Source organism: Gopherus flavomarginatus, chromosome 1 (genome assembly GCF_025201925.1).
Source record: "Gopherus flavomarginatus isolate rGopFla2 chromosome 1, rGopFla2.mat.asm, whole genome shotgun sequence".
Taxonomy (NCBI): Eukaryota; Metazoa; Chordata; order Testudines; family Testudinidae; genus Gopherus; species Gopherus flavomarginatus.
In genome coordinates, this window is record NC_066617.1 from 361,374,770 (window position 1) to 361,402,768 (window position 27,999).

The 27,999-nt window shown below is 49.9% G+C and overlaps 1 protein-coding gene across 1 annotated transcript in view; it reads left to right on the forward strand.

Moving 5' to 3' along the window:
- The first annotated feature begins 1,064 nt into the window (after positions 1–1,064).
- P2RY2 (purinergic receptor P2Y2) overlaps positions 1,065–27,999 on the forward strand; it is a 40,361-nt gene continuing 13,426 nt past the window's right edge. Inside the window, exons 1-2 of the mRNA XM_050930783.1 lie at positions 1,065–1,324; positions 27,786–27,993. Of these exons, the coding sequence (XP_050786740.1) occupies positions 27,959–27,993 (35 nt within the window). The 5' untranslated portion in view covers positions 1,065–1,324; positions 27,786–27,958. The remainder of the gene's footprint in view (positions 1,325–27,785; positions 27,994–27,999) is intronic.

Consider the following 27,999-nt stretch of genomic DNA (forward strand, 5'->3'; position numbering starts at 1 on the left):
TCCCCTGATGCTCCCCCCGGCTTCTCTTCCCCCTCCCCTGCTTCCCACGAATCAGCTGATTCGCGGGAAGCAGGGCTTCCTGCAGGTGAACTGGGGCGGCGATGGGACGCGAGGAGGGCTCCAGGCGCCGCGTGGCCTGACTCTGGCCGCGTGGCGCAGCTTTCGGCAGGCCCCGACTCTGGCTCCAGCTGTGCTACTCCAGCCTGGGCCCCATCCCAGGCCCCGACTCCGGCCACATGGCATGGCTCCGGCCCTGGCCGGGCCCCAACTCCGGTCTCCAGCCCCGACTCTGGCCATGCGGTGTGGCTCCGGCCCGATCCCGGCGGAGGTAAGAGGCCGGGGTTGGGAGGGTTGGATAAGGAAGGGACAGGGACAGGGAGCGTGGGAGGTTGGACGGGACAGAGGCTCTTGGGGGGCAGTCAGGGGATGGGACAGGGGGCGGTTGGGTAGGCGCCGCGTGGGAGTTCTGGGGGTCTGTCGGGGTGTTGGTGGATGGGGTCGGGGCAGTCAGAGGACAGGGGGTAGGAGGTGGAGCCCTGGGGGGCAGTTAGGGTTGGGGGTCTCGGGAAGGAGTGGTCAGGGGACAAGGAGTGGGGGGCGGGGGTTATGGGTTGAGGTGTCTGAGGGGGGCAGTCGGGGGCAGGACATGAGTAGGAGGTGTACTCACTGGGCAGTTCCCTACCGGGTCTTCGGCAGTGGGTCCTTCACCCGCAGGACCCGTGCCCCCGAAGACCTGGTAGGGAACCGGTCCTAAGATTTTGGCAGCTCATCACTGGTTCTAACTCCACCTTACTCAGGGAAAGCACTCCAGAAAAAAAGTCCGCTAGGCTTTTTTTGGTTTGCTGGCTTGCTTTATTACATCTTTCCATCATTCCCCTGCTAGGTCATCTCAAACTAGAACAAAACTCGTCTTTGCTCTGACAGCTGGAAACCGGTTTGATTCCTGTACTTAGAGCAAGACTAGTGTGGGCTGGCAGGGGATGGCATCACTCTGATTGCATTACATTCTTCTACACCAGCACGCCTCCTCTGCTCGCCAGTAGGCTTGGACGAGCTGTGAAAGCAGTAAGTAAAGAGTTCCCCCCTCCCAAGCACAGGGTGAGCTTGCCTTGACAGGCAGTCACTCGTAGAAGCTGCTGCTACTCCCAGTGTGTAGGCTCTTACAAATCAGGAAGGAGGGGAAAGTGATAGAGAAACAACAAAACCAGACACCAAAAAACTCCTCTAAAACAGCTGAGGATGAAAGAGATCAGGAAGAAAGCAAGTTGAAGGCAGCAAGAGGAGGAGGAGAACGATTTTCCTAGAAACCTGGAACAGCAAATCTGTGAGTGTGTGATCGTAATTTGGTAATCTGTATTTTCTCTTTCTTCCCCTGTTCAGATTTGTCTGGGAGCGACGTTCACAAACTCACAGGGGGGCACAAAACCAAGTTACATTTAGTTCCCTGGGAGGGGGACGGGGGTGCAGCACCCCCCTGGAATTGCTGTCCCGTTGAGCTCCAGGATTTATCTTTCATTTGGAGAGAAAAACTAAACATTGAGGGGATTGTGCTGCCCGAACATTGGACCCTGCTTCTGAGTGTGTGTCGGTGTGTGGGGGTGGGTGTGTGCATGTGCACACACTCTAATGCTAATCACAGGGTGTAACTTGTTGCTGATTGTCTCTGTCCTAACCTGGATCCCTTTCTAAGAATAGGATCTAGCAGAGCAGAGGCCAGCTTTTGTCCTTCTCTCACTCACTGCCCTTGTGGGTCCATGTTATTTATGAAGGGGAGTGAAAACTGAGTGACAAAGTCAGCCATGGGCTGCGTCAAACTGCCCTGCCTTGACTGAATGACATTTCCAAGTTCAATCAAGAGGAGTGAGATTTTAAAGCCCTCCCTGAAATGCACCCAGCTGAACAGAAAGACCCATTTGAAAAACTCCCCTTTCATATCAACCTACAGCCAGAGAGGTTCTCCCTCCCCCCGCTCTCCCCACTGTAAGGGCAGGTTAGCAGCTCTCGGCAGTGTGATTGCAAACATGCCCTCGTCTCGCTTGGTAACTGGACATGGTGCATTGGGCTAATTATTGCCGTTGCTCTGCTGTCACAATCAATTGTTAGAAACAAGTTGGAGACCACAGGAGGGAAAGAATGACAGGGTGTGGCATAAGGCATTGGGCGCTGCTCAGGTCGTCAGGAAGGGGTCGATATTGTGATAGGCTGTAAATATTTAGCAGGCTGCAAAGCAGTGGCAGGTGCCACTTAGCCATGCCAATGTAAACTGGGAGGCGCAGCCCTGAAATCGGTGTGTGACTCCGGATTGACGAGTGTAAGGTGCCACTCAGCCATGCCAGTGTAAACGAGAGGAGAGGGGCTCAGTGTGGCTGTAGTTCTGCTGCACCCTTCTTGATCGGCTTCCCCCACCAGAAAAGAAAACAAAATAAAAATAAACACCGGGTTTGCTTATCAGTTTCATTTCGTCTGCTCCTCAGCTGCCAGTCGAACCCCTGAACTCTCTGATAAGAGTGAAAGGTAAAGGCAGAAAATTGGTGGCAGCTGGAGTGGGAAATGCCCGGGGCAAGAGGTGCCAGAGCAGTGAAGCTGCGGGAATGGGAGCAGAGAGGAGGACTGGGGCAGTAGGTGAGTGAACAGCCAGGCGTGTGAACAGCTACATCTGTTTGGCTGGCTTTGGGGGGGATCTGTTCCTGCTTTCCCCTGAGAAAGCAGGAGGAAGCTGGAACAGGATAAGGGGCAAGAAAGCAGACCTATTCGTTGCCTCCTACTATGGCATCTTGTCATGAACCAGGACGATAAGCTTTTCAGGGCAGGGACGGTCTGCACCATGTTCGTGCAGCACCTAGCACATCTCTTTGATCTGCGAGCAGCTCTCAGTGTCCCAGTGAAGAGAAGGCCTCTAGGTACCTGAGACCCATTCAGCTCAGTAAACAGGCAGTAGGAGGACCGAGCATATGTAACGACTGCCCGCTTGGCTGTTACCAGGATGAACCTAGACGCTTCAGATGAGAGTGAAGAGCATAAACCGCTACAGCTTGAGCTAAAGAGCTGACCCCCTTAACCAGCCGCTGCAGTAGACTTGTAGCCTCTGTGCATCACGCACATAGAGAAACATGGAACTAGAACCAGGCAAAAGAATTTTGATATACGTTTTTCTGTTGAAACAGAAATGTTTTGCAGAAATGTATTTGTTGGGACGGTTTCTGGGGTCCAGGATGTAATTGAGAGAGAGAGGCCACCCCAGAACATCCTGGTTGGGGGCAGGGAGAGAAGGAAAGGTGACAGAGATGGCCAGAAGAGCCTAGTGGTAGGGCCCTCACTTGGGATGTGAGACCCAGGTTCGAGTCCCTGCCCTCTCCTTCGAATCAGGCAGAGGCGGGTGAAACAAACAGGTCTGTGTCCCTGTGCAGTTATTGCTGCTGCTGCTCAGTGCTGGAGCGCGCGCACCCCGCCCCAAAGTGTGCCAGTGTGCCACAACTTGGTGCATCAAGAGCTAGGCTTGTAGGCGCTGGCGGGTGCCAATCACTGCTCAGACACATGGCCATGGGAAAGGGCATTTTACTAGGGCTGGCAGGAAAGGGGATGGCTGCAAATATTCTCAGTGCAGAGGCTTAGACAATCGCAGTTCAAAGGGAACAATAACAGGTCTGGTTTGGGCCTGGGGGAAGTCAATGTGAGTGTCGGGGCCAGGAGCAATGGAAGCTCCGTAAAAGTGGTGGGCCCAATGGCACCCAAACCGTGGCCCAGCCCCCCCATGCTGCCCCTTCTCCCTGAGCCCCATCCTTGAGCCATCCCTTCACTCTGAACCCCCGTCCTCGTGCCGCCCCTTCCTCCAGAGATCCTGCTCCTGTGGTGCCTCTTCCCCCCTGCTCGCTCCTCTCCACCCTTCCCCCTCCTCACTCATCCTTACGGCCAGTACAGAGTGGCTATCCCTGGCCCGCCCCGTTCCAGCACCCCTGGTCAGGGCTCTTCAGGATCACGGGCTGCGTGCTATCTCTTGTCTAGTCTCTGTTCAAGCAAATAGGTGCTTTCAGGTTTCCAGGCCAGGCTCACCTTCACTGCAAGTGTTAGCACAAGCTAGTACACTCGAGTTACTGCATCGGAGCTAGCCCTGCGCGAGTGAGAGCACCCACACTGCCAACCAACCCTGGAGCTACACAGCGTGAAGGCTGGAGCAGCAGAGTGATGCTGAGTTGTTGTAACTCCAGCTACTGCCTCTCCACTGCCTTACTACCTTGAGTATCAGCTCCCCCCACCAGCTGGCAGCCTAGCTCGTGGGAGTTTAAAGCACCATTTAACTCAAGCTAGAGATTTTTGTGTGTGGCCGGGTGTTGAGTTAGGGGTAACACTCCAGTTCTGACTTGAGCTAACCGTGTTGTGAAGACACAGCCTTAGGTGAGTGTCTCTCACTGGGGTCCTGCCACTGGGTGCGCTACTTACCGCTCCATAGCACCTCCTGCTGGCTGCTCTGGGGATTAGCTCTTTCAGCCTGACACCCAATTCTTGCGGCTCCTCAGCCCATCATCTCGCTCTGTCGCCCCCGCTTTGGCTCCTCAGGAGCTGCGGCGCCTCATCCTCATGGCTGAGCCCTCCGGCCAAGTCACAAGAGTCCTGCCCTTCCCAGGTGCTACCAGTCTTCCACGCCATCCCAGGCATCCCTTACGTCCACTGCCCTGGCCGAGCCGCTCCCGCAGTGGCTTGAACAAAGAGACCCAGACAGTCTTCAAGTTCACGGCCCAGATTGTGCCACTCATTCAGGGGCTGCTAGGGGAACCCAGGCCTGCCCTTGATTGTGGCCTCCAGTCCCGGGGCCCTGTTTCCAGCAGCCAAGGTCTGTGTTAGCCCGAACCTTCCTGCCGCTCCCCTGGATTGCTTCCTACCTTGCCTATCCCAGGCTTGCATCCTCTGCCCTTCTAGCCAAACCCCTCTCGCCTGGATCCAGTAGACAGACCCTTCCTCTTGGGGCCAAAGCTCCTTCTCTCCCTTGTCCCAGGGAGAATGACCACAGCCCTCTTCTCTGCAGTTCCTTCCAGCTACCAGCTCCTGGGTTTTATAAATGCCCTCACCTATTCCTGCACAGGTGAGCGCTCCTCTCAACCTAAATATCCCCTAGCTTGCAGCCTGATGGGTTAATTGGCCTGCGTTAACCCCATCACAGGCCCCTCCACACCGGCTCTCTCCCCAGTCACTGCTGCTCCCCATAAGACCCACACAGATAAGGCAACCAGCCAGCAAGTGTGAAAAATCGGGACGGGATGGGGGGTAATAGGAGCCTGTATAAGAAAAAGACCCAACAATTGGGACTGTCCCTATAAAATCGAGACATCTGGGCACCCTAAACCCAGACCTGTCCCCAGCTGTAACATTCGACAGTCACTGCTCTGCATACAGCTCCTGGGGGGCTTTCTCTGCAGCTCCTGGCTCACTATGCACCTGCTTCTTCCCAACAAGAGTTCGGCCCTTCCTGGATCAGGACCCTTCCTCTTAGCGGGTCGGGGGAAAGGGAAGTGCAGTGGATAGGGTGCTGATGGGAGTTGTAGTCCCCTGCTTAGCAGATCCATCACACTTGCTCCTTATCCTGCTTTTGTTCCACACTTGGCTATTCTAAGATGTCTCTCCCATTCTTGTGCTTTTTCGCAAAAAACCTCTGTTAAGTCCTTGTTTTCATTCCACACTCACAGGCTCCTGTTTGGTCAAACTCTCAATTATCCGAATGGCTCAGTGTCACCAACAGAGTTACGGCTAAATGGGAACCTACATTAGCCCACAGAACGTCTGCTAGTTCATTATGAAATAATAGTGGAGCTAAAGTACCATTCTGAAAAGAAATGACCAAAGTGCATGGAGTAATGCACGAGCCTCGCATTGTTTGTCTTAAATGGTTTTGTCACTCACCTATTCATTCACAGTATTCAGTAATTCAAATGGGGCTTCCCATCACCAGTGGGGATTAGTAATGTATTTTTATTAATAACCTCCTGCATGCAACTATATTAAAAGCCACACTCCATTAGAACTTTTAACCTGCTTTCTTTCCCTGGGGTGACTTGGCAGATGTACTGGGTCTTGCACTTTTCAGCCTCCTGGCAATTTTTACACCACTATAATGTCATCGGTTTCAGCTGAGTTCATTTTAATTTACACCAGCATAAATGAAATCAGAATGAGGCCCATCATTTCTAACCAGGCTAATCAGTCATTTAGTTTGCTGTTGATCAGGGACAAGCATTGACACAGTTTTGCTTAACTGAAACTTCCAGGTAAGCTACCAGAGTTAGTGAAAGCAGCGTCGATGGTGTTCCACATTTGCCGGGGCAGCTTTTTGTCTAAGTATCTTATTTCCCTTTCTGCTCCAATCTTCTGTCCACTTGATTATGAAATGACTTGGGCAATCTGCCATTCCCTCTGGATTCAAAAGGAGCAATAAATCTCATCCCAACTCTGAACAAACCCCCACATATAATTACTTGATAATATTCCAGAGGTGATGTACTTTGTGGCATGAAAAATCATCCACACTCTAAAATGTTCAAGGATTTCACTTTTCACTTCAGCTAATAAAGCTGATGGATCCTTCTTCCTCGTTTATGTACACACACAGATCTTTGTCCTCATTTTTCATAAGTTCATCAGTAAACATTCCAATTAAATGAATCATATCTCAGCATCTGGAGGGCGAAAGCTTTGTAAATGAGTCTTCTTGAGTCCTGGAATTATTCCACATCTCTTTTCCAGGCGAAAGGGCTAACGTACAGCAAGTGTTTATAGAGAACTGGAGAAGTAAGGCACTTAAGTATGTTTTACTAGTCCACCAATGATTTATTTCTTCCTGCCCATACAGAAGAGATTATCTCTGGATAGTAACACAAATGTAAAAAAAATAAATAGGTTTAGCTGATCACTGAAGTTGTCACCATTTTTGTATTCGAGACCCTTCTTAATGTTCACATCTCCCATGACGCCCACAGGAAGTGTATCAATCCATCATTATTAGTGAATATTAATTAAAAAATAAAAATTGATCTATGTGAAATTCCAATCGTCTTCTAATGAATACTACCATGAGTCATCCCACTGAAGTCAATGGAACTGATGCACGGTGCAGCTAAATCAGGGTATCAGAATCTGGCCCTAAGATATTTCTGTGGTAATCTGGCCCTAAGATATTTCTGTGGCAACTGCTTCCACAGTGCCTAAGCACTGCTTTCGGTCTCTTTACCCCTGCTTCTAGCACATGGTGAGGGCCACATAGCAGGGACCGTTGTCCTGATGTGCTCTATACAGCAAAGTGCTGAAGAGTCACCTGCAGAAATTGTGCTTGTGCCATTTTTGGCATATGAAGAAAGAGGCCCCAAAAGACATTTTTAAAGTTTTCCTCCCACTTTAATGTTATTTTTACTAGAGATGGTTGAAAAATGATGTGTGTGTGTGTGGGGCAGGGGGGATGTCACAGAAATGTTTTTGATTTTTTTTTCTAATTAAAAAGCATCTTCAATTTTTTACAAAGATTTCTACCGGTTCTATTCCATGTGCAATGGCAAGTCTGGTTGGGGCAGAGCACTTTTTGGGAGTCCCACCACACGTTCGTTGTGAACTCATGTAATCAAAGGGCCGGGTGTATTGAATCTTTAACATAGTTACCTTTTCTCCAAAATGTAGTCAGGCATTGCGGTTAAATAGTGTTATATAAAAAAATAATTAAACATAGACTACAAATCTCTCCCCCTCTCAATTGCTCACACTTCATTCTCTTAATTTATATACCCTAATTTCAAGCAGTCATCCCAGAGTCTTCCAGGCAGACAAAACCTGGATTTCTAATGTAAAAATCAAGCAGAATTCTTGATTACTAAGTCTTTCCGGCTTTCATTATGTCACAAAGAAGCATAAAGGGTCACAAGCCCAATTTCTACTCGTTTTATAATGTTTGCAAGTCTTAAATGACACTGAACTTCCTGATACAATAGAATGGCTCAGTTTACAGGGCATAGCTCTGCCACACAAGCTGAAAAGGGAATTTTATTATGCAGGTAGCTGTGTGGGTGAGAAGTTCAGGAGTCATCGCAGCAGCAGTGACAGAAGGTAAGATATTATAGAATAAGTATTGCTCAGAACAAGTGAAAGAGGAGAGTTATTTTCGTTGGTTCTGTATAGAGTCAGTCAGAACCTGCTGTGTTGTGTTTCCAAGACTCATATCTTCAAATTAAATTAAAATAAACCAGATTAAGGCCACTTTGATTCTGCATGAGAGTGTTCACACAAGGGCTTAATGCACTTTAACTACTCCACTTTAAATTCATATATTTTGTTAATTCAGATTAACTCTCCTTAGCATCCCTGTGTAGACAAGCCCTAGAATCATGCTGTCTGGTTCAGGAATTAGAACAAAAGAGGAAAATGTGTCAGATCCAGATGCCTAGGGATTCCCCCTGTGTAGAAGCCCAGGTGGCACAGATCTGGCTCTGTATGCCCATCATACAGCCTTTGATGTAAGGGGTTAATTAGTGCCCAGTGTGATACTGATTCACGTGATGTGGTCACCTGACCACTGTTCAGCAATGCCCTGGCACCTGCAGGGTTGCAGCCTCTCTCTGGAAGCATATCTGCAGCTGCCCATGCTCTTCCGGCTCGCTGTGATTTCTGTGCTGTAGTCACCCCTGGAGGTATTTATGGGGGTGCTTTAGGTTTATTTTACCAATCGCTTTTCAGATTTATCCACTGATGAACGAGGGAAGTGGCGCAAAGTGAGGGACGGTTGTCATCCCCTGTCCCCCTCCCCCGAGACTTAGTGTCTTGGGATCCAATAAGAACAGGTGTCAGGAGAGGCAGAAATGGGACAGCCCCAGAATCTGCCTGCCCAGACCTGTGGAGACTGAGTCAGCTCCTCTCCCCTTCCGGAGTAACAGGAAAAGATGAACACCGCTTGGGAGAGGAAGGAAGGGGACGACCTGGCATTCTGCTGCCATGGCCTGGCTCCACTGATTGGTCCATGCTATTTAAGTGAGAAGGAGGCATAGGAAGTTTGTCTGAGCAACATGGTGATTTCCTGTTGTGGCTGCACCTGTATAGGACCCTGCTTGTGCCTGCCTCCTGACCCTAACCCCAACCCCATTCCTGCTTCCTGTTCCACTCCTGGCTCCTGCCTCACCCCTGCCTTTGCTCCTGTTCCCACCGTGGTCCTGCTCCGTGCCTGATCCTCCCCTCCCTTTCAGTTCCTGCCTGATGCCTCGCCTCCAGCCACTGGTTACCAGTTCTGACCCTGGCCTCCGGCTTCTGACCCTGACTCAGGCTCGAAGCCTGGCTCTGGCATTTGCCATCTGACCTCGGCTCTGACCTTCAGCTTTGATGCCTGGTTCTGACTCTGGTTTGACCCCTGCCTCTGGCAACTGGCTGTTGACTCTGATACTGAGCCTTGGCTTTGTTTCTCAACCTGGACCCCTGCTCCGCCCATTAGACCTGACTCCTGCTCTGAGTACTAGGCCAGATCGCTTACATCCCGCTCCGGAACAGCAGGGAGGTACATCCAGGAACTAGTTCAGGCTCCTTGATTCAGTGCTGGCTTGGCCCTGGCATTGGAGCAGCCATGAAGCTGCTTCAACTTACATCAGTGGAGAGTTGATGTGACAGAGCCTCGCTCACATTGGGCCCCAGCTCTGCACACAGCAGCCCCGGGGTCAGGTGAGCATCTAAGCCCAGCCCTGTTCCTTTGCGTCAGAGCCGGCGCTCCAGCCTAAGCTGCCACTTCAAAGTGTGGTCTACCCAACAGTTTTTACAGCGCTAGGGCGAGCTGTGCTGACCCAAGTCTGTCGACCCGGACTGGGAGGCTCACCTCCGCAGGCTATGTGTGGACGTATGCTTCGGCACCTCCAGCAGAACCTGTGCTGTGCGCAGTTTGGCCAGACCCTAGGCTCTGAGCAGGAATGCTGCATGTATTTTTCCCCATCGTTGGGTCATCATTACTGTTAGTTCAAGGACATTTGCAAAAAAGAATAGGCAGGGTCCTGCTAAGGCTCGGACTGAGTTTTATCTACAGTAAATAAGTGACTTTGCGCTGTCTGGTCCTAATTAACCAAGCAAGATATGAAAATGCTGGATGCTGGAGCAGCCCAACTCTCTGAGAAAGGTCTGGGGCACTTGAAGTGTGCTCTTAACCCATGGTCTCAGCTGTAGTTCAACGCAGGCAGTCTCTGAAGCCCCGACCAGTGCTTAAAGCCGCTTTCTCTCTAAGGAAAATTGCCAGGGGTCAATGGGATGCATGTGTGTGATTCCCCTCCAGTTTAAATGAAGCCACTTTATGAACCATAAAGTGCGTCAATTTAAAATCTGCAATGTAAAGCCACTGGAAAGTGCATTTATGCTTGGCCGGAAGCATCCAGCCACAAATGCACCTGTTGTCTTTGTTGCGTGAAGAGAGATTCCAGGCAGCCGAATGCAGGGCAGGTCAATGTCGGGAAGGGTTTGTTTTGGTGAGACTCTTGTGCTTTCCAGCTCATTCAGCTGCATCGGTTCCCTGAGTTGTTATGACTAATGTGTATACAAAGGCCACAACAATGGATTACAAACACATTTCACGTGCCACAAACTTTTACCCACAGACTTTCCCTGCTCCAATATTTTCAGCCCTTGTGTCATTGATTATGCCCAGAATGTCACTCATTTACTATAGCAGAGCCAATGACAAAACGGAATTCGCTAATATAAATAATGCAGCCAGGCAAGAGCTGCACACTTCAGCCCCTGTACTGAGTGCATCCGAAGTCCAGGGGGTGTTTGGATCTAGGGTTCTGGTTCAGTCCGTTGCAGGCCAGTTAGGCAGTTGGGCTTTGCAGCATAACATTCCCCAACTCTAAGATATTATTATATCACAGTGGCACTTAGAGGCCCCCACATAGTAGTGGTCAAGACAGCAAAAAGGTGGGTGGGGAGATGGAGGCACGGTGAGGTGACATGATTTGCCTAAGGTCACACATCAGAGTTGAGACTAACACCCAGTCTCCTGACTCCGATGCTAGTGCCCTATCCACCAGACTCCTGTTTACACTCCCTCATTTGCTCTGGGCCTGTCTCCAGCGCACAGTCTGGCAACCCTTCACCTCTCAAAATCAGGGGCCGCAGGTTTGTATAATCTTTGATGGTGCCCAGAACAGGTCCAAACCCCACTGCCCTTCCCCTCCCCACTTATCTAAGGCTCTGGGAAGGAATTTGGGTGCGGGCCCTGGGCTGGGGCAGGGCGTTGGGGTGTAGGAGGGTGTGCAGGGTGCAGGCTTTGGGTGAGAGTTTGGGTACAGGAGGGGGTTCGGGCTCTGGGAGGGAGTTTGGGTGCAGGGTTGGGATGCAGGAGGGGGTGAGGGCTCTAGGAAGGAGTTTGGGTGCAGGAAGGGTGCAGGCTCTGGGTTGGGGCAGGGAGATGGGGTGCAGGAGAGGGTGAGGGATGCAGCTCCTAGGCAGGCAGGGTGTCTGTGTGCCGCTGCCCACATGCACCACCACCGCAGCTTCTATTGGCCACAGTTCCCCGCCAATGGGAGTTGCGGAGTTTGCACTCAGGACAGGGGCAGCACATGGAAATACCCTACCTCCCAGGGCTGCAGGGACACGCCGGCCGCTTCCAGGGTGGTGCGGAACGAGGGCAGGCAGGTAGCTGCCTTATCCTTGCTGTGCTGCTAGTGGTGGCAATGGTGGCTGGGGGGCCCCAACCCTTTTAAATCACCCTGGGGCAGGAGACGCTCTGGGGAAGGTGTATAGGGGTGGCAGGGGGGGCCGGAGGAGAGACTCAGCCCCGAATATTGGTGGAGCCAGGCTCCCAGGCCCTAAATATTCCTGGAGCACAGGCACCACAGGCCCATATAACTCACCGCTCCTGCTCAAAATGTCGGTGAGCTTTGGGACCAAACACTCTCCCTGCTCCCAATGGAGGGGTTTGCAGGGCTGCAGGTCCAGTTTTGCACCTGGTGTTGCAGTTACTTCATTAGACTCTTTGAGCTCTTGGATAGTTCCCCCACACACCACCACCCCCCCCCCCCGGTCACAGAGCAGGCCTCGTGTGTGTTCCCCCGACCAGCACGGCCTGCTGTCTGGCAGAAACCCATGGGCACGTTGAGGTCATTCCACTGCTGAGATGAAAGGGGAGTGTCTGGCACCACCTGAAAGACACTTGGCTGGAAGGAGTGTTATTCCGTGGTCTGCGTGAAAGGAGCTAGTGGTCTTCTTCCAGTCTATAGCTGGCAGCTGCCCACATCACACAAACCGCCCCTACAATTGGCAGTAGTTGGCCCCCTTGCTGTCAGCGTCAGCAAAGAAGCTGAGGGAACAGCTCTCTGGGTCAGAGAAACATAGGGACCGTCGGACACAATACAGAGCTCGTTGCTTTGGTGCTCCCCCAGGACACGGGGCAGCACACTGGTGGGAGCGGTAGGCCTGGCTGCCCTGTGCTGGCCCTGTTCTGTGGAGAAACTCAGGGTTTTATTCTCCAGGGCTGTCAATCCAGCATCACCGGAGCTTTATCCAGGCACGTATCTGCACTCAGACATCACCCAAGAATTAGAAGTCGCTCCATTGTGCCTCGGGCCAGGAGGTCATGGTTTTTAGATCTGCTTTATGCTGCTTGTTTGGGATTCTTGCAGTGCTTGCTGCAATGGCCACATTGTCCCTGCCACGTCTGCTCCCTCCTTCCCTTTAACACGTAGTCCTGCCACGAGTGCAGGGTACTGGACTAAATGACCTCTTGAGGTCCCTTCCAGTTCTATGGTTCTCTTAAATGCTGAAGGGGCCCCAGACTGGCTCTGTGCATGGAGGAGACCAATACCCTCTCCACTGGCTCCCATATTCCATGCATGGAAGGAAAGTCCCTCATCCCACTTCTTGAGCATGGGAAGGGAGGGCCCCATAGATAGGTCCTTATCCCAACTTCCCTACAACTCCAGGCATGGGGGTAGGTCTCTTCCATACCCAAGCCAGCTGCTCCACTCCTGTGGAACTGAGCATGGGAGGAAATAGTTGTCTGCTGCTGCCCCCCAAGCATCTCCTGACTTCATGGCACATCCACAGCCCCCATTCTCCCAGGTGCCCCGGTACCAGAGGAAAAGTTCTTTTAAACAATAGAAAGGGCTGAGGCATTTTACTAGAGGTGGGACTTGGACATCTCAGCTCACTGATAACACACAGTGCTCTCAGGGGTGCCATTTCAGATTTTGGTAGGCTACCTAGGCACCTGAAAACTCTCTTTTTTTTTGGCAGATAACTTAGCAGTTAGCTGACAGGAGCACCGTATCTCATTTCTATATAAAAGAAAGAAAATTAAATAATTATTAGACCCTCTCAGCTCTAATACTAACATGTTCGGACATCTTGTGGCAAGTCATTTAAGGGACCCTGGTTAGGTTTAAAATGTTAGTGTATATTCTTACTTTGTTACTAACTCTGTGGAGAGAGAGATCCTGTCAGGACTCCTGGGTTCTATCTCAGTTCAGGGAGAGGAGTGAGGTCTAGTGCAGTGGCTCTCAAACCTTTGTACTGGTGGCCCCTTTCACAGAGCAAGCCTCTGAGTGCAACCCTCCTTATAAATAAAAAACACTTTTTTGTATATTTAACTCATTATAAATGCTGGAGGTAAAGCTGGGTTTGGGGTAGAGGCTGACAGCTCGCGATCCCCCATGTAATAACCTCGTGACCCCCTGAGGGGTCCCAACCCCCAGTTTGAGAACCCCTGGTCTAGTGGGTTACAGTAGGGGGCAGATACATCTGGGTTATATATAAGAACATCAGAATGGCCATACTGAGTCAGACCAATAGTTGATCTAGCTCCGTATCCTGTCTTCCGACAGTGACCAATGCCAAGTGCTTCAGAGAGAGAGAACAGAACAGGTGATAGTCGAGTGATCCATCCCGTCACCCATTCCCAGTTTCTGGCAAACAGAGGCTAGGGACACTTCAGAGCATGGTGTTGCAACCCTGCCCATCCTGGCTAGTAGCCATTGATGGACCTATCCTCCATATTATCATCTACTTTTTTGAACCCTGTTATAGTTTTGGCCTTCACAGCATCCCCTGGCAATGAGTTCCACAGGTTGACTGTGACGAAATACTTTCTTTTGTTTGTTGTAAATCTACTGCCAATTAATTTCATTGAGTGACCTCTAGTTCTTGTGTTATGTGAAGGAGTAAATAACACATCCTTATTCAATTTTTTTCACTTCATTCATGATTTTATAGACCCCTATTATATCCCCTCTTAGTCATTTCTTTTCCAAGCTGAAAAGTCCCAGTCTTATTAGTCTCTCCTCAGATGGACGCTATTCCACACCCCTAATCGTTTTTGTTGCCCTTCTCTATACCTTTCCCAATTCCAATATATCTTTTCTGAGATGGGGTGACCAGATCTGCAAGCAGTATTCAAGATGTACCATGGATTTATATAGAGGCAATATGTTATTTTCTGTCTTATTATCTATCTCTTTCCTAATGATTCCCAACATTCTGTTTGCTTTTTTGACGGCCGCTGCACATTGAGTGGATGTTTTCAGAGAACTATCCACAATGATGCCAAGATCTCTTTCTTGAGTGGTGACAGCTAACTTAGACCCCATCATTTTGTATGTATAGTTGGGATTACATTATGCCATGTCCATTACTTTGCATTTATCAACATTGAATTTCATCTGCCATTTTGTTGCCCAGTCACCCAGTTTTGTGAGATTATTTTGTAGTTCTTCGCAGTCAGCTTTGGACTTAACTATCTTGAGTAGTTTTGTACGATCTGCAAATTTTGCCACCTCACTGTTTCCCCCTTTTTCCAGACCATTTATGTTGAATAGGACCTGTCCCAGTACAGAAGCGAGGGAGGGAGGGAAGAGGAGGGGGCACACACACCACTATTTACTTCTCTGCATTCTGAAAATTTACCATTTACTCCTACCTTTTGTTTCCTATCTTTTGCTTGGCAATGCTTTTAGGATCATCTAAGGATCCTTAGCCTTTTGTTATCTTAATCACCCTGCCTCTGTTTATAAATAAGTTCCGTGCCCCCAGGGCCAGAAGCTGGAAGCAGCCCAGAAATCATCACATTTCACACTCAGGGTGTGCTGCTGTTAAGAGCTCCATCTGAGGCCAGAACAGACCTCCAGTATGAAATTCGGGGGGGAGGGCACCCCTGAGTGCCCAACAATGGGTGTGCTCTAGATACACCAACAATACTAATGTGGAGCCCACCAGAGGCCACAGACAGCCACGCTGAGCCCCCAAGTGCAGAGCCAATAGCCTGCTGGACATTTCACAGCTAGGGCTGCCTTGATAAACACTGGGCCAGACTCGCAGAACAAGGATTGAGGGCTAAGCAATGCACAATGTGTACGATAATCCAATCAGAATGTCTACCAAATGTCAATTGTCCTTACAACGTTCTCCTGAGAAGGGTAAACTGAGGCACGGAGTGGTGAACTGGATTGCCCCAAGAGTACATGAGCTATTGAAATGCAGCCACCTCTGGGGGTGAGGATGGCAGATGTTTAAGGCACACAGCCACCGTGCACATAATTTTAGGACAGGTCCTGAATAAAGAATACTGTAGCCAACCAAAGCCAAGCACAGCATTTTAAAAGACAGTCATTTGCCATGATATGCCCAGGGGCTCTCATCTAAAACTACCAGTGGCCTTTCTGCAGGTGGCAGGGTGAGGAAGGACAGGGGAAGGGGGTAGGAGCACAGAGCATAGGCGCTTTGGTAGAGTGTTCTCCTTTGTTTGCTGTGTTTTGTCTCCACGAGCAGGTCGGCTTCCACTAAACAGTCTGCAAAGCCATGAGCAAAGCCCTTCTCCCCCAGTGCTGGAAGCCGCCCAGGCCCGTGCTTTGCAGGTGCTTGCATGGGAGGAGCCTTAGCAGACAGGGCTGGCTTATTTCAAACATGCTTCCTTGGCAAGAGGTGAGGTCTGAGCACAGGACTATCACCCAGGGGCTTCTGCATGTTCTGATTCCAGACCCCTGCTCCATGAGGGGGCTGAGCTCCACTGGCCCATCCCGCAGCCTGCCTGCCTGGACCCTCACACTGTGCGGGGAGCCCTGGCAGAGCTGAGCTGCATGGGGTGCAGAATGCACTGCCCAGATATTGCCTCCTCCTTCCTCATAGCAGAACTGTACCTGGTCCAGCTCCAGGCTCCCTGTGTGCAGGGTGCAAGATTTGCTCCTGTGGGCAAGTGCCAGCCCCAGTGCATACTGGGGAATTAGAAGGCAGGGCTTTGGCAGGAGGTGGGGGTGGGAATTAAGAGGGAGAGCAACAAAAAAGAACCAGATTCCCCTCTCCCCCTTCCCTGTGCCTGTGAGATCGCTGGACCGACAAAGACCTCTGTCCAGTTCTGGGAGTGGGGTGTTTAATGCACTCTGGCCACTGAAGTCAATGGAAAAATGTCCATCGACTTCAATGAGCTTTGGACCAAGCCCCTCTTGAACACCCAAGGCCAGGGTCTGACACCTTTACTCACACTGAGTAGCATCTCGCTGTGCCGTTAGTCCCAACGAAACAAATGGGGCTGTTTGCAGAGGGAAAATCTGCGTCCAGCCCGCATTAAGCTCAGCACCAATTGTACATGTGCTCCCCCTGCACTGCTGCTTGGCCTTGGGGGCACTCTTGCTCGAAAGCAGCCCACAAGCCAGCTGCTGCCAGAGACTCGTCTCACCCCTAGCATTAGAGTCTGCTGGGTTTGTTTATATTGTACGGAGCCAGATAGGAGCGGCAGTGCCCCCCACAAACAGAGCAGGGAGAGGAAAGGGATGGCGGGGGTCAGCTCCACAGTGCCACTTATTGCTTTGCCTCTGTTAGAGAAACGTGTCTCCCAGTAGCTCACCCCAGCTGACGATTCCGTGCATGCAAATGCAAGTGAACTACGTTGGGCCTTGCAAGCAGAGGTGCAGAGCAGTGGCCAATAGCCAATTGTTGGGGAGGAAGGCTGAAGAGCTGGGAAAATAGCAAGGCTCTCTGAGTAGGATCGGATTGGTCTGCTGGAGAAGACAGGCACCCTAGCAAGGAGTTTCATCTGCATGAAGTGCCGTCTGATAGAGCTGCTGGAGGAAAAGGTAAGGGGACTAGAGATGCAAGTGGAAACTCTGGCTGAGTTTAGAAGGGGATTTGAGCAGATGATGGAACACAGACATGATGAGGCACAGGGGACAAGCTCAGGCGAGCGGACAAAAGCAGGACCTAAGGACTCTGAGGAGGGACTGCTGGGTGAGGAAAGTGGACGGTGGAAGCATGTCACTAGGAGAACCAGACAGAGGATAAGACGGGCCAGCGATGGACAAATAGAACTCAGGAATAGGTTTGCTGAGTTGGGAAATGAAGATGGAACACAGCAGGCTGCTGAAGGAGTAACGGCAAGGAAGAAGAGGCAAGCAGCTAGTCCTGCAGATGGAGGGGAGCAGTCAGTGGAGGCGACATCAAGTACGAGCCCTAGGAGGATTGTGAGGGCGAATACAAATCGGGAGGAATCACAGCCAGCTGCTGTGGGGGATAGACCGGAGAATCGCATTGTCACCAGGAAAAGCCAAGTCTACGTGATTGGAGACTCTTTACTGAGAAGAGTAGACAGGCCTGTAACTAGACCTGATCGGGAGAACAGAAGAGTGTGCTGTCTGCCGGGGGCTAAGATACAGGATGTGGACTTGAGCCTGAATACGATCTTAGCGGGAGCGGGAAAAAATCCGTTGATTATCCTTCATGTGGGAACGAACGACACGGCTAGTTACTCGCTGGACTGTATCAAGGAGGACTATGTCAGACTGGGGAAGAGGCTTAAAGACATAGAGGCTCAAGTGATCTTCAGTGGGATTCTGCCGGTTCCTAGAGTGGGGCGACGAAGGAGTGACAAGATTATGGCGATCAACAGATGGCTCAGGGAGTGGTGTTATAAGGAGGGCTTTGGGATGTACGGTCACTGGGAAGCATTTACGGATAGACAACTGTTTGCTCAGGATGGACTTCATCTCAGCAAGGAGGGAAATAGAATTCTAGGATGGAGGCTCGCCGACCTCATCAAGAGGGCTTTAAACTAGAAAGTTGGGGGAGATGGTTGGGAAATGTTCGGGAGATCTCCACGCCAGAATATAACCTGGAGAGGGAAGAAAACAAAGTGAGCGGGGATACCCTTGTGGCCCCAAGATTTGATCCAAGAAGGAATAGTGGAGTAGAAACCAGAGTAACGGGTGATGCTGGTGGTAGAAAGTTTGTGCACGACGGGGGAAAGAATGTCACTGACGCCAAACGCCGAAAATTAAAAGGTTTGTACACTAATGCGAGGAGCCTAGGTAACAAGATGGAGGAACTGGAGTTACTCGTGCAGGAAGTGAAGCCGGATATTATAGGGATTACCGAAACCTGGTGGAATAGTACTCATGACTGGAGCACGGGTATTGAAGGCTATGTGCTGTTCAGAAAAGACAGGAAGAAAGGCAAAGGTGGTGGAGTAGCCTTGTACATCAATGATGAAATTAAATGTAGCGAAATAAGATGCGATGGAATGGATAAGACAGAGTCCGTCTGGGCAAAAATCACGCTGGGTAAAAAAGCAACTAGAGCTTCCCCTGAGATAGTGCTTGGGGTGTGCTACAGACCGCCGGGATCGGATTGGGATATGGATAGAGACCTCTTTAATGTCTTTAATGAAGTAAACACAAAGGGGAAATGTGTGATTATGGGGGACTTCAACTTCCCGGATATAGACTGGAGGACGAGTACTTGCACGAATAATAGGGGTCAGATTTTTCTGGATGTGATAGCGGATGGATTTCTTCATCAAGTAGTTGAAGCACCTACCAGAGGGGATGCCATTTTAGACTTGGTGTTGGTGAGCAGTGAGGACCTCGTAGAAGAAATGGTGGTAGGGGACAACCTTGGTTCGAGTGATCATGAGCTGATTCAGTTCAAACTAGATGGAAGGATAAACAAATGTAGATCTGCGATTAGGGTTTTTGACTTCTCGAGGGCTAATTTTAAAGAGTTAAGGAAATTAGTTAGGGAAGTGGATTGGACGGAGGAATTAGTGGATTTAAATGTGGAGGAGGCCTGGAATTACTTTAAGTCACAGCTGCGGAGACTGTCGGAAGCCTGCATCCCGAGAAAGGGGAAAAGAACCATGGGCAGGAGTTGTAGGCCAAACTGGATGAGCAAGCAACTCAGAGAGGGGATTAGACAAAAGCAGAAAGCTTACAGGGAGTGGAAGGAAGGCAGGATCAGTAAAGAAAGCTACCTTGCTGAGGTCAGAACATGTAGGAATAAAGTGAGGAAGGCTAAAAGCCACATTGAACTGGAACTTGCAAAGGGAATCAAAACCAATAGTAAAAGGTTCTACAGCCACATAAATAAGAAGAAAACAAAGAAAGAAGAAGTGGGGGCCGCTATACACTGAGGATGGAATGGAGGTTAAGGATAACCTAGGCATGGCCCAACATCTAAACAAGTACTTTGCCTCGGTTTTTAATAAGACTAGTGAGGAACCTTGCGATGATGGAGGGATGATAAACGGGAATGTGGATATGGAAGTGGATATTACTGCAACTGAGGTAGAGGCCGTACTTGAACAGCTCGATGGGACGAAGTCGGAGGGCCCGGACAATCTCCACCCGAGGATATTAAAGGAACTGGCGCGTGAAATTGCGAGCCCGTTAGCGAGAATTTTTAAGCAATCGATAAACTCGGGGGTTGTGCCGTATGACTGGAGGATTGCTAATGTAGTTCCTATTTTTAAGAAAGGGAATAAGAGTGATCCGGGTAATTATAGGCCTGTTAGCTTGACGTCTGTAGTATGTAAGGTCTTGGAAAAAATTTTAAGGGAGAAAGTAGTTAAGGACATAGAGGTCAATGGTAATTGTGACGAATTGCAACACGGATTTACTAAAGGTAGATCGTGCCAAACCAATCTGATCTCCTTCTTTGAGAAGGTGACGGATTACTTAGATAAAGGAAATGCGGTAGATATAATTTACCTAGATTTCAGTAAGGCGTTCGACACGGTTCCGCACACGGAGCTGTTAGTTAAATTGGAAAAGCTGGGAGTGAATATGAAAGTTGTAAGGTGGATAAGGAACTGGTTAAAGGGGAGACTCCAGAGGGTCGTATTGAAAGGTGAACTGTCGGACTGGAAGGAGGTCACCAGTGGAGTCCCTCAAGGATCGGTTTTGGGACCGATCTTATTTAACCTTTTTATTACTGACCTTGGCACAAAGAGCGGGAATGTGCTAATAAAGTTTGCGGATGACACGAAGCTGGGGGGTATTGCTAACACGGAGAAGGACAGGGATACTATTCAGGAAGATCTGAACCACCTTGTAAACTGGAGTAATAGAAATAGGATGAAATACAATAGTGAAAAGTGCAAGGTCATGCATTTAGGAATTAATAATAAGAATTTTGGATATACGTTGGGGGCGCATCAGTTGGAAGCGACGGAGGAAGAGAAGGACCTTGGGGTACTGGTTGATAGCAGGATGACTATGAGTCGCCAATGTGATACGGCTGTTGAAAAAGCAAATGCGATTTTGGGATGCATCAGGCGGGGTATTTCCTGCAAGGATAAGGATGTGTTAGTACCGTTGTATACGGCGTTGGTGAGACCCCATCTGGAATACTGTGTGCAGTTCTGGTGTCCCATGTTCAAGAAGGATGAATTCAAACTGGAACAGGTTCAGAGACGGGCTACGAGGATGATCCGAGGAATGGAAAAACTGCCTTATGAAAGGAGACTCAAAGAGCTTGGCTTGTTTAGCCTGGCCAAAAGAAGGCTGAGGGGGGATATGCTCGCCCTATATAAATATATCAAGGGGGTTAACGTTAGGGAGGGAGAGGAATTATTTAAGTTTAGTACTAATGTAGCCACGAGGACGAATGGGTATAAACTGGATATTAGGAAGTTTAGACTTGAAATTAGACGAAGGTTTCTGACCATTAGGGGAGTGAAGTTCTGGAATAGCCTTCCGAGGGAAGTAGTAGGGGCAAAAGACTTTCCTGGCTTTAAGACAAAGCTTGATAAGTATATGGAGGGGATGTTATGATAGGATCGTTAATTTGGGCAATTGATCTTGAATTACCACCAGACAGGTCTGCTCAATGGTCTGCGGGGAGATGTTGCATGCGATGGGTACTGAGTTGCTGCGGAGAATTCCTTCTTGGGTGCTAGCTGGTGACTCTTGCCCACATGCTCAGGGTTTAGCTGATCGCCATATTTGGGGTCGGGAAGGAATTTTCCTCCAGGGCGGATTGGCAGGTGCCCTGGAGGTTTTTCGCCTTCCCCTGCAGCGTGGGGCACGAGTCGCTTGCTGGTGGTGTCTCTGCAGCTTGAGGTCTTCAAACCATTTTTGAGGATTTCAATAACTCGGTCCTGGGATAGGGGTTGGTATAAAATTGGATGGGTGGGGTTCTGTGGCCTGCCTTGTGCAGGAGGTCAGACTAGATGATCAGGTTGGTCCCTTCTGACCTATGAGTCTATGAGTCTATGAGAGATGAGAAGGGACCTGAAAATAGCCAGAGGTAGGGAGGCTGTTCCTGTTAATGAAGCTAGTGCAGAGATTGAGCTACTGCCCCCACCCTCTCAACTGTGGAGGGGCCCAGTGGAAGCAAAAAGAAAAGGAACAATGAGGGTAAGAAACTGGCCCCAAGAGGCCACCTAGATAGTGGGGTTTGTGGTGGGTGATAAATCCATGAAGAGTCATGGAGAGGGGGTCACATGGGGCGTGGGGGAGGTGGATAAGTCAACGGAGACTCACATAGGTGAGGGCACATGGGGAATGGGGGAAGTGGATAAGTCCATGGAGGGTCATGGAGATGAGGAGGGTTTCTGAAATGGACAGGCAGAAAATGAAGGTTTTCCCATGACAAAGGCAATGAGCTGCTCCTTCCGGGTACACTGGAGAAAATGAGTCATTGGACAATTCAGACAATTATTATTATAAAGCATTCACACATGCACTAGATACTTCACAGGACACACATGAGAGACAGGTGCTTGCCCTGAATAGCTTAGAATCTAAGTGCTGGACTTGCCAAGAGGGAACATACCCCTGGGAAGGGACACGGCCTACCGATAAGGCTCTACAGATGTCAGGTTAGACAGACATATGTCTGGACGATATGGATTTTTTATATGCCTCATTTTGGTAGGGGACTATGCCGAGGTGAGAATTTTTAGGAGTGAATTGAATGAGGTCAGGGTGGAGTGCAGAGAAGCAGATTTTGGGTAGCCATTGCATGGAGGAAGGCACAGAGATGTTAGACAAAAGGAGCATTGAGGAGAGTGCTGTTGGTGGAGCAGAGTGTTGAGGGAGAAATCGCAAGGAGAGCAGGTTAGAGATAGAGGCAGGGGGTGTATGATCAAGGAGAAGAAGTATGAATAGGATGCACAGCATGATGGAGGTGTGACCCGGAGAGGGGGCTGGAGGTTGGACAGGGACTTGAAGCAACAGGCAAGAATTATTTTGGAGTGGGTGGCATGAGGTGAGGTCAGTGTCAAAGGGACCCAAAAGGAGGAGATTGCAGGGGAAGGGCTCACTGAAATTTTCAGGGAAGGACTTGAGGAGTCCAGAAAAGAAGGAACCACAGGACTTGAAACAGGAGGAGAAGGTGGCATGGCTGAGCGTTCTGTCCAAGGAGCGGTACTGGCTGAGGGAGACCTGATGGTGACCGCAGCTGGCAAGAGTGGCCAGATCAAAACATCCTGAACTTTGGGGAAATCCAGATCTAACTTTGCAGCCTGGGCCCAGCTCTGTGTAGTAGGCGGATTCAGAGAACTGGCAGCTGTGGGGGTCAGGCAGACTCTGTAGTCCAATCCACATAGCCTCTTGCAGTAGAGATGAGCACGAGCTAAGGATTGACACGGTGGAGTTTGGTCTGAGGATGCGCCTCTGTATAAGTCTAATGAGCAGGAACTACTGGCGCATGCCCAGGTCCCTGAATGAGCCACATAACCCAAATTGCCTTACCCCAAACTCTTTTTTCTCCTGTCCAGATGAGGCTGTGTAATGTAAAAGCTTTCTCAATATTATTTTTGGTTACTGTGGGTTTTAACTGTGGTCTCAGAGGAGGAAGAAAACATGCAGGCTGCTTGGTTCCCAGGGCTCAGATAGTTCCTTATATGGCACCAAAGTACTGCAAATGAAAGCAGAGAAGACACCATGTTATCTGGGTCCGTGTTTTATGGGGAGACATTAGTGCCAGGGAGGGCAAACTTTTTCACTTGAGGGCCACATCGGGGTTGCGAAACTATATGGAGGACCAGGTAGGGAAGGCTGTGCCTCCCCAAACATCCTGGCCCCCCATCTACCTCCTCCCACTCCCCACGCCCTGACTTCCCCCTGAGAACCCCTGACCCATCCAATCCCCCCTGCTCCTTATCCTTTGACTGCCCCCTCCCAGGACCCCCCACTCCAGGGACCCCACTCCCTATCCAACCCCCCTGCTCCCTGTCCTCTGACTGCCCTAACCCCTATCCACACCCCCACCCCCTGGCAGGCCCCCTGGGACTCCCACGCCTATCCAACTCCCTCATTCCACATCCCCTGACTGCCTCCCCAGAACCTCTGCCCCATCCAACTGCCCCCTGCTCCCTGACTGCCTCTTGGGGCCTCCTGCCCCTTAACCAACCCCCCTCCCCACACACTCCCCATGCCCTTACCATGCCGCTCAGAGCTGCAGGACTGGCAGCCGCACAGCGAGCTGAGGCTGCAGGGGACAGGGGACAGCAGGGGCGGGGACGGGGGCTAGCATCCTGAGCTGGGAGCTCAAGAGCCAGCCAGGATGGTCCCGCGGGCTGGATGTGGCCCACGGGCCGTAGTTTGCCCATCTCTGCATTAATGGAACTGCTATAAATTGAACATGGGTTGTGGATGGTTTTAGCCTTACACTCAAAGATCGCAGTAACAGCATTTGCAGTTACCAGGCCAGATTCTGCTCTCAGTGACACAGGTTTAGTAACAATGAAGTCCAGGGAATTACTCTGGATTCACACCTAACTGAGAATTTATTAGTATTACAGATGCAGAAAGATCCCTGGGTCACAGGCAATGGGGTCCATGGGCAAACCTCTGTTACCAGCTTTGCGCATTACCTTGGGATATGCTCATTGAGTGGGGTTACACTTCAAGGGGGGCGGGGGGTTCTGTACTTCTATCAATGTACTGTTTGTGTCACTTGTGTTCTCATACGGAGCTCTACATCTCCCTGCTGCAGGTTCCCTCCCAGTGGAGCTATCCTGCAGGTTGCCCAGGGCTGGGTTCTTCCAGCTCCAGAATCAGATGAACAAACACACACACACACACACACACACACAGTGCATCTGAGAGGACTGGGTTAATCATCACTCCCAAGCTGACCCCTTATATGGCCCTGGACTCAACAGGCTGGGTCAAGCTGTCATCCTGATATGCTGTGGGCACTGCACTGGAATAGAGCACACCTGAGCAGACTGGGTCAAGCAACACTTCCAAGCTGCCACCCTCATATGTCCCAGGTTCAGCATGTCTCTATCCCCACTTTCAGGTTACAATTGTTCTGGTAGTAACCAACTTGATCAGCAAACCCCACAGGATTTTTGGGGGCTACAGGGATTTTTTATCTGAGGTACTAGAAGTGTTGCTGCAGAGCGAATGAGGAAACCAAAAAAACAACCCATGAGGGGGAGAGAGAGAGAGAGAGAAGCAACCAGCTTAATCACGAAAGTTATTTCTTGCCAGGTAATAACCATGGGGAGCCAAACAAAAAAAACACTTATAATATTAAATCCAACTTAAATTTGATTATAAAAGTCAGGTTTAGAAAACTATCACTGATCACACAAGTGAGGGTCAGAAGGCTATACCGAGAGAGAGAGAGTTGGGTTCTCGCCACTCCGTGAAGCTTGAACTGGTCGGGGTTCCCAGGTGGTGGTGGTAGCTGAGATGCAGATTTTGGATCCAGGCATCAGAACACTTACTTGAATGTGGGTTGGGGTTTTTTGTAGGGAAACAACAATGGTTCAAGGGAGAACACTAGATTTGTTTATGGGTAAACTGATGGCTCAAGGGAGTGAAGTATACCAAAGAGGTATTGTTCAGGCTAGACCATGGGAACGAACTGATCGTTCCTGGCTTTGGGAGGTCTTTCTTGGAGGGAGCTCGCAATGCAATTAGGGAGTTTCACTATTTTGGATACCAATAAAGGATTTATTGCTCGAATTGGTCTGATAACTACTGAGCTGGGTGTGTGCAGGTATGGGTTCATTAACATCTGGAGGAGAGATCCCCCATCATGCAGTGCTTCCCTGCCTTTCTGGTCCCAGAGTTCCATGGTGTTCTTGCCTTGGAATCTCTGTTCTCCGTTCTGTCTGCTAATGGAGATGCCTCCCTGTCACATCTTTGATGCAAATGAGGCTAGGGGAGTTGCCTCAATCCCATCACCCTTGTCCAGAGCGGTTTAGGTGTGTCTCTCACTGCCTTTTCACTGCTTTTTGTAAGTCTTTCTTCTGATCGGTTTGGTTCAAGCAGAGGCTGGGAGACGGGAGGTCTTTTGTGAGTCAGACAAGTTGGGTTCTGCGCCCTGCTTCCCCAAGAATGCAGAGCTGACAGGTAACACCTCAGGGCCCTATGGTGCTGGACAAACCCAGAGAGACAGTCCCTGCTCCGAAGATCTAACATTCCACATAGGAAGGGGAGCAAAAGACACAGACAGATGAAGGAACGCGCTCAGGATCACACAGGGGTGAGATTGCCAGGCCAGTGCCCCCTCGCTGCCCTTCAGGACACAGCTTGCTCTACTGCAAGTCTCTGTTGGTCTGTTTCCATCACCCCGAGGCCAGGGTTGTCAGGGTCAGTCACTCCGAGGTCAGGGTTGTGGTGCCTTCAGTCCTACCCCCTTTTGGGCGCTGAAGCTCAATGGTAATCAGGAACAAAAAGAAACCCAACTCAAAGCCAGGGCCATCCCACACTCCTTCCATGGTGCCCCACCCTTCTAGTCAGGGCTGGTTTTCAAAACAGTCTGTACTTCCACCAGTTCCCTTCCTGTGATCTGGGCCTTCCTTCCAGGAGGTGGGATCTGGATGACCAGCAAGCTAAGGCTCAGGGTTGCAACCAGCCTCTCCTCCTTCCCCTCAGACAAGCAGAGCTCCAACCTCTTTCCTGGTCAGTACTCACCCAAGCAAGGCCCTCTCCTTTTATCTCCCCTTGCAGGAGAACCAGGGTGAGGCCAACTGGGTCCACAGGCCTAACCCTTTGAGTGCCAGTGAGGAACCTGTCAGCCTCCTTAACCCCCTCATTGCCAATGTGGGGCCTCTCTGCTCCATCCCAAGGGGGTTAGTAGCTGAGCCAGGGATCTCCTTAGACTGGGATCAGTTCTCTTGGCTTCCAATCCAGGGCCGTAGTCACTAGACCACATTAGATCTTAGGAGCTAGCTGGACCAGAAACCAGCTGAGAAGAACAATTAAAAAACCTTCTAATCTTTGCATTACTAATAAAACCATGGTTGAAAGCATCACAATGAGCCATCTCTAGAGTTAGGCATCTACATATGTACTTAGGTGCCCAAATAAAAGCCAACTGGCCTTCCAGTGGTGGCTGAGCACCTGCAGCTGCCCGCTGACTTCACTAGGAATTGTGGGTGATCAGCTCCTTGAAGAATTAGGTCACCCTTATCTAGATGTCTAACAAGGCAGTTAGATGTCTCACTTGATCTACTGTTATTGCAGGAGTACCTCAAGCTTTCAACCAAAGGTAGAGGCTTTATTATTGTAGACATGTGGTAAGAGACAGTCCCTTCCCCAAAGAGCTTACAGGCCTCATTCTCATTTACACCAGTGCTCCTTAGCACTGCTCAGTGAGCAGATAGAGGCCCTCAGGTGGGTGTGAATGGGTGTAAAGTTACTACTTTAAGATCCGTTTATACACTCTCACAATCTCAATACATATGGCAGTGGGAGAAAGGAAGTATTGTTACTTTAGGGATTATATTATTTATTATATCTGAAAATGTCCTTAGATTATTAGAAGTGAAGTAATTTTAAGACATCAAATGGACTTGTTACAATGTAGCACTGATGTAGTTCACATTCTGCATTGTCTGTAGCTTGGACAGTGACGTTAGTTTCACTTCCTGGGCTACATTCTGCTCTTGGTTATGGTATAATTTCCAATGGAACCAATAGGAGCTGCAGTTGTGTTGCCAGGAGCAACATTTGGCCCATTGTGTCTAGTCAGTTTAACTTTCTGGTACATCTGCATCAGCACAAGGCTACTGTGTTTGGGCGTCCAAAGTTTAAACTCATGAAAGGCCCAGGTACTGCAACATTTCCAAACAGCCCACAGCAGTTTTAGTCACACTGGTTTGGGACTTTTTTATTTAAACAGAACCTAAACCTGGGTCCTAAACTCCCCCATACCGTCCCTTTGAAATTATTGCAGAGAAACATGCAGCCCGTTTTGTAATCCTTGCTTTCCTGAGACCATGGTGAACATGAATTTGGCTGCGCTCCAATCGTTTCACTTCCCTGTTTAAGAGTTGGCCTGAAACTTACTTTTATTGCCACGTGGCCCCTTTTTCATTCTATGGAAGAAAGAGTACTGATGTGCCAGACTTTGTCAGCCACTAGTCCATTCTAATATATGTGTGTGTGTGTGTGTGTGTGTGTGCGCGCGCGCGCGCAGGATGTTTTCTCTTGAAAACACAGAGCTATTTGACTCCCACACGTTGAATCATTTCCAGTGTGCGCCCTCAAGAGCAGACGGAATAGTACTTGCCCTGACGTTCACCTCCTACGAGTAATGAGGATTTTGTTTCTGGTTAATTTCAGGACCTTCCTCGGGAGAACATTAGGTTAACCACACAAGTGCTTCAGAGCGACAATTGCAGCTGTGTCCGTGGGCTGCTGCTGAGAGCCAAGCAGATGCCTGTGGAGCAGTAGTCTGCTATGCACCGGTGGACCTGAAGCCAGGAGTCAGTCGACAGATCCTGATCTCAGGTGCAATGGTGTCGATACAGAATAACTCCTATCTGTCTAGGTAAAT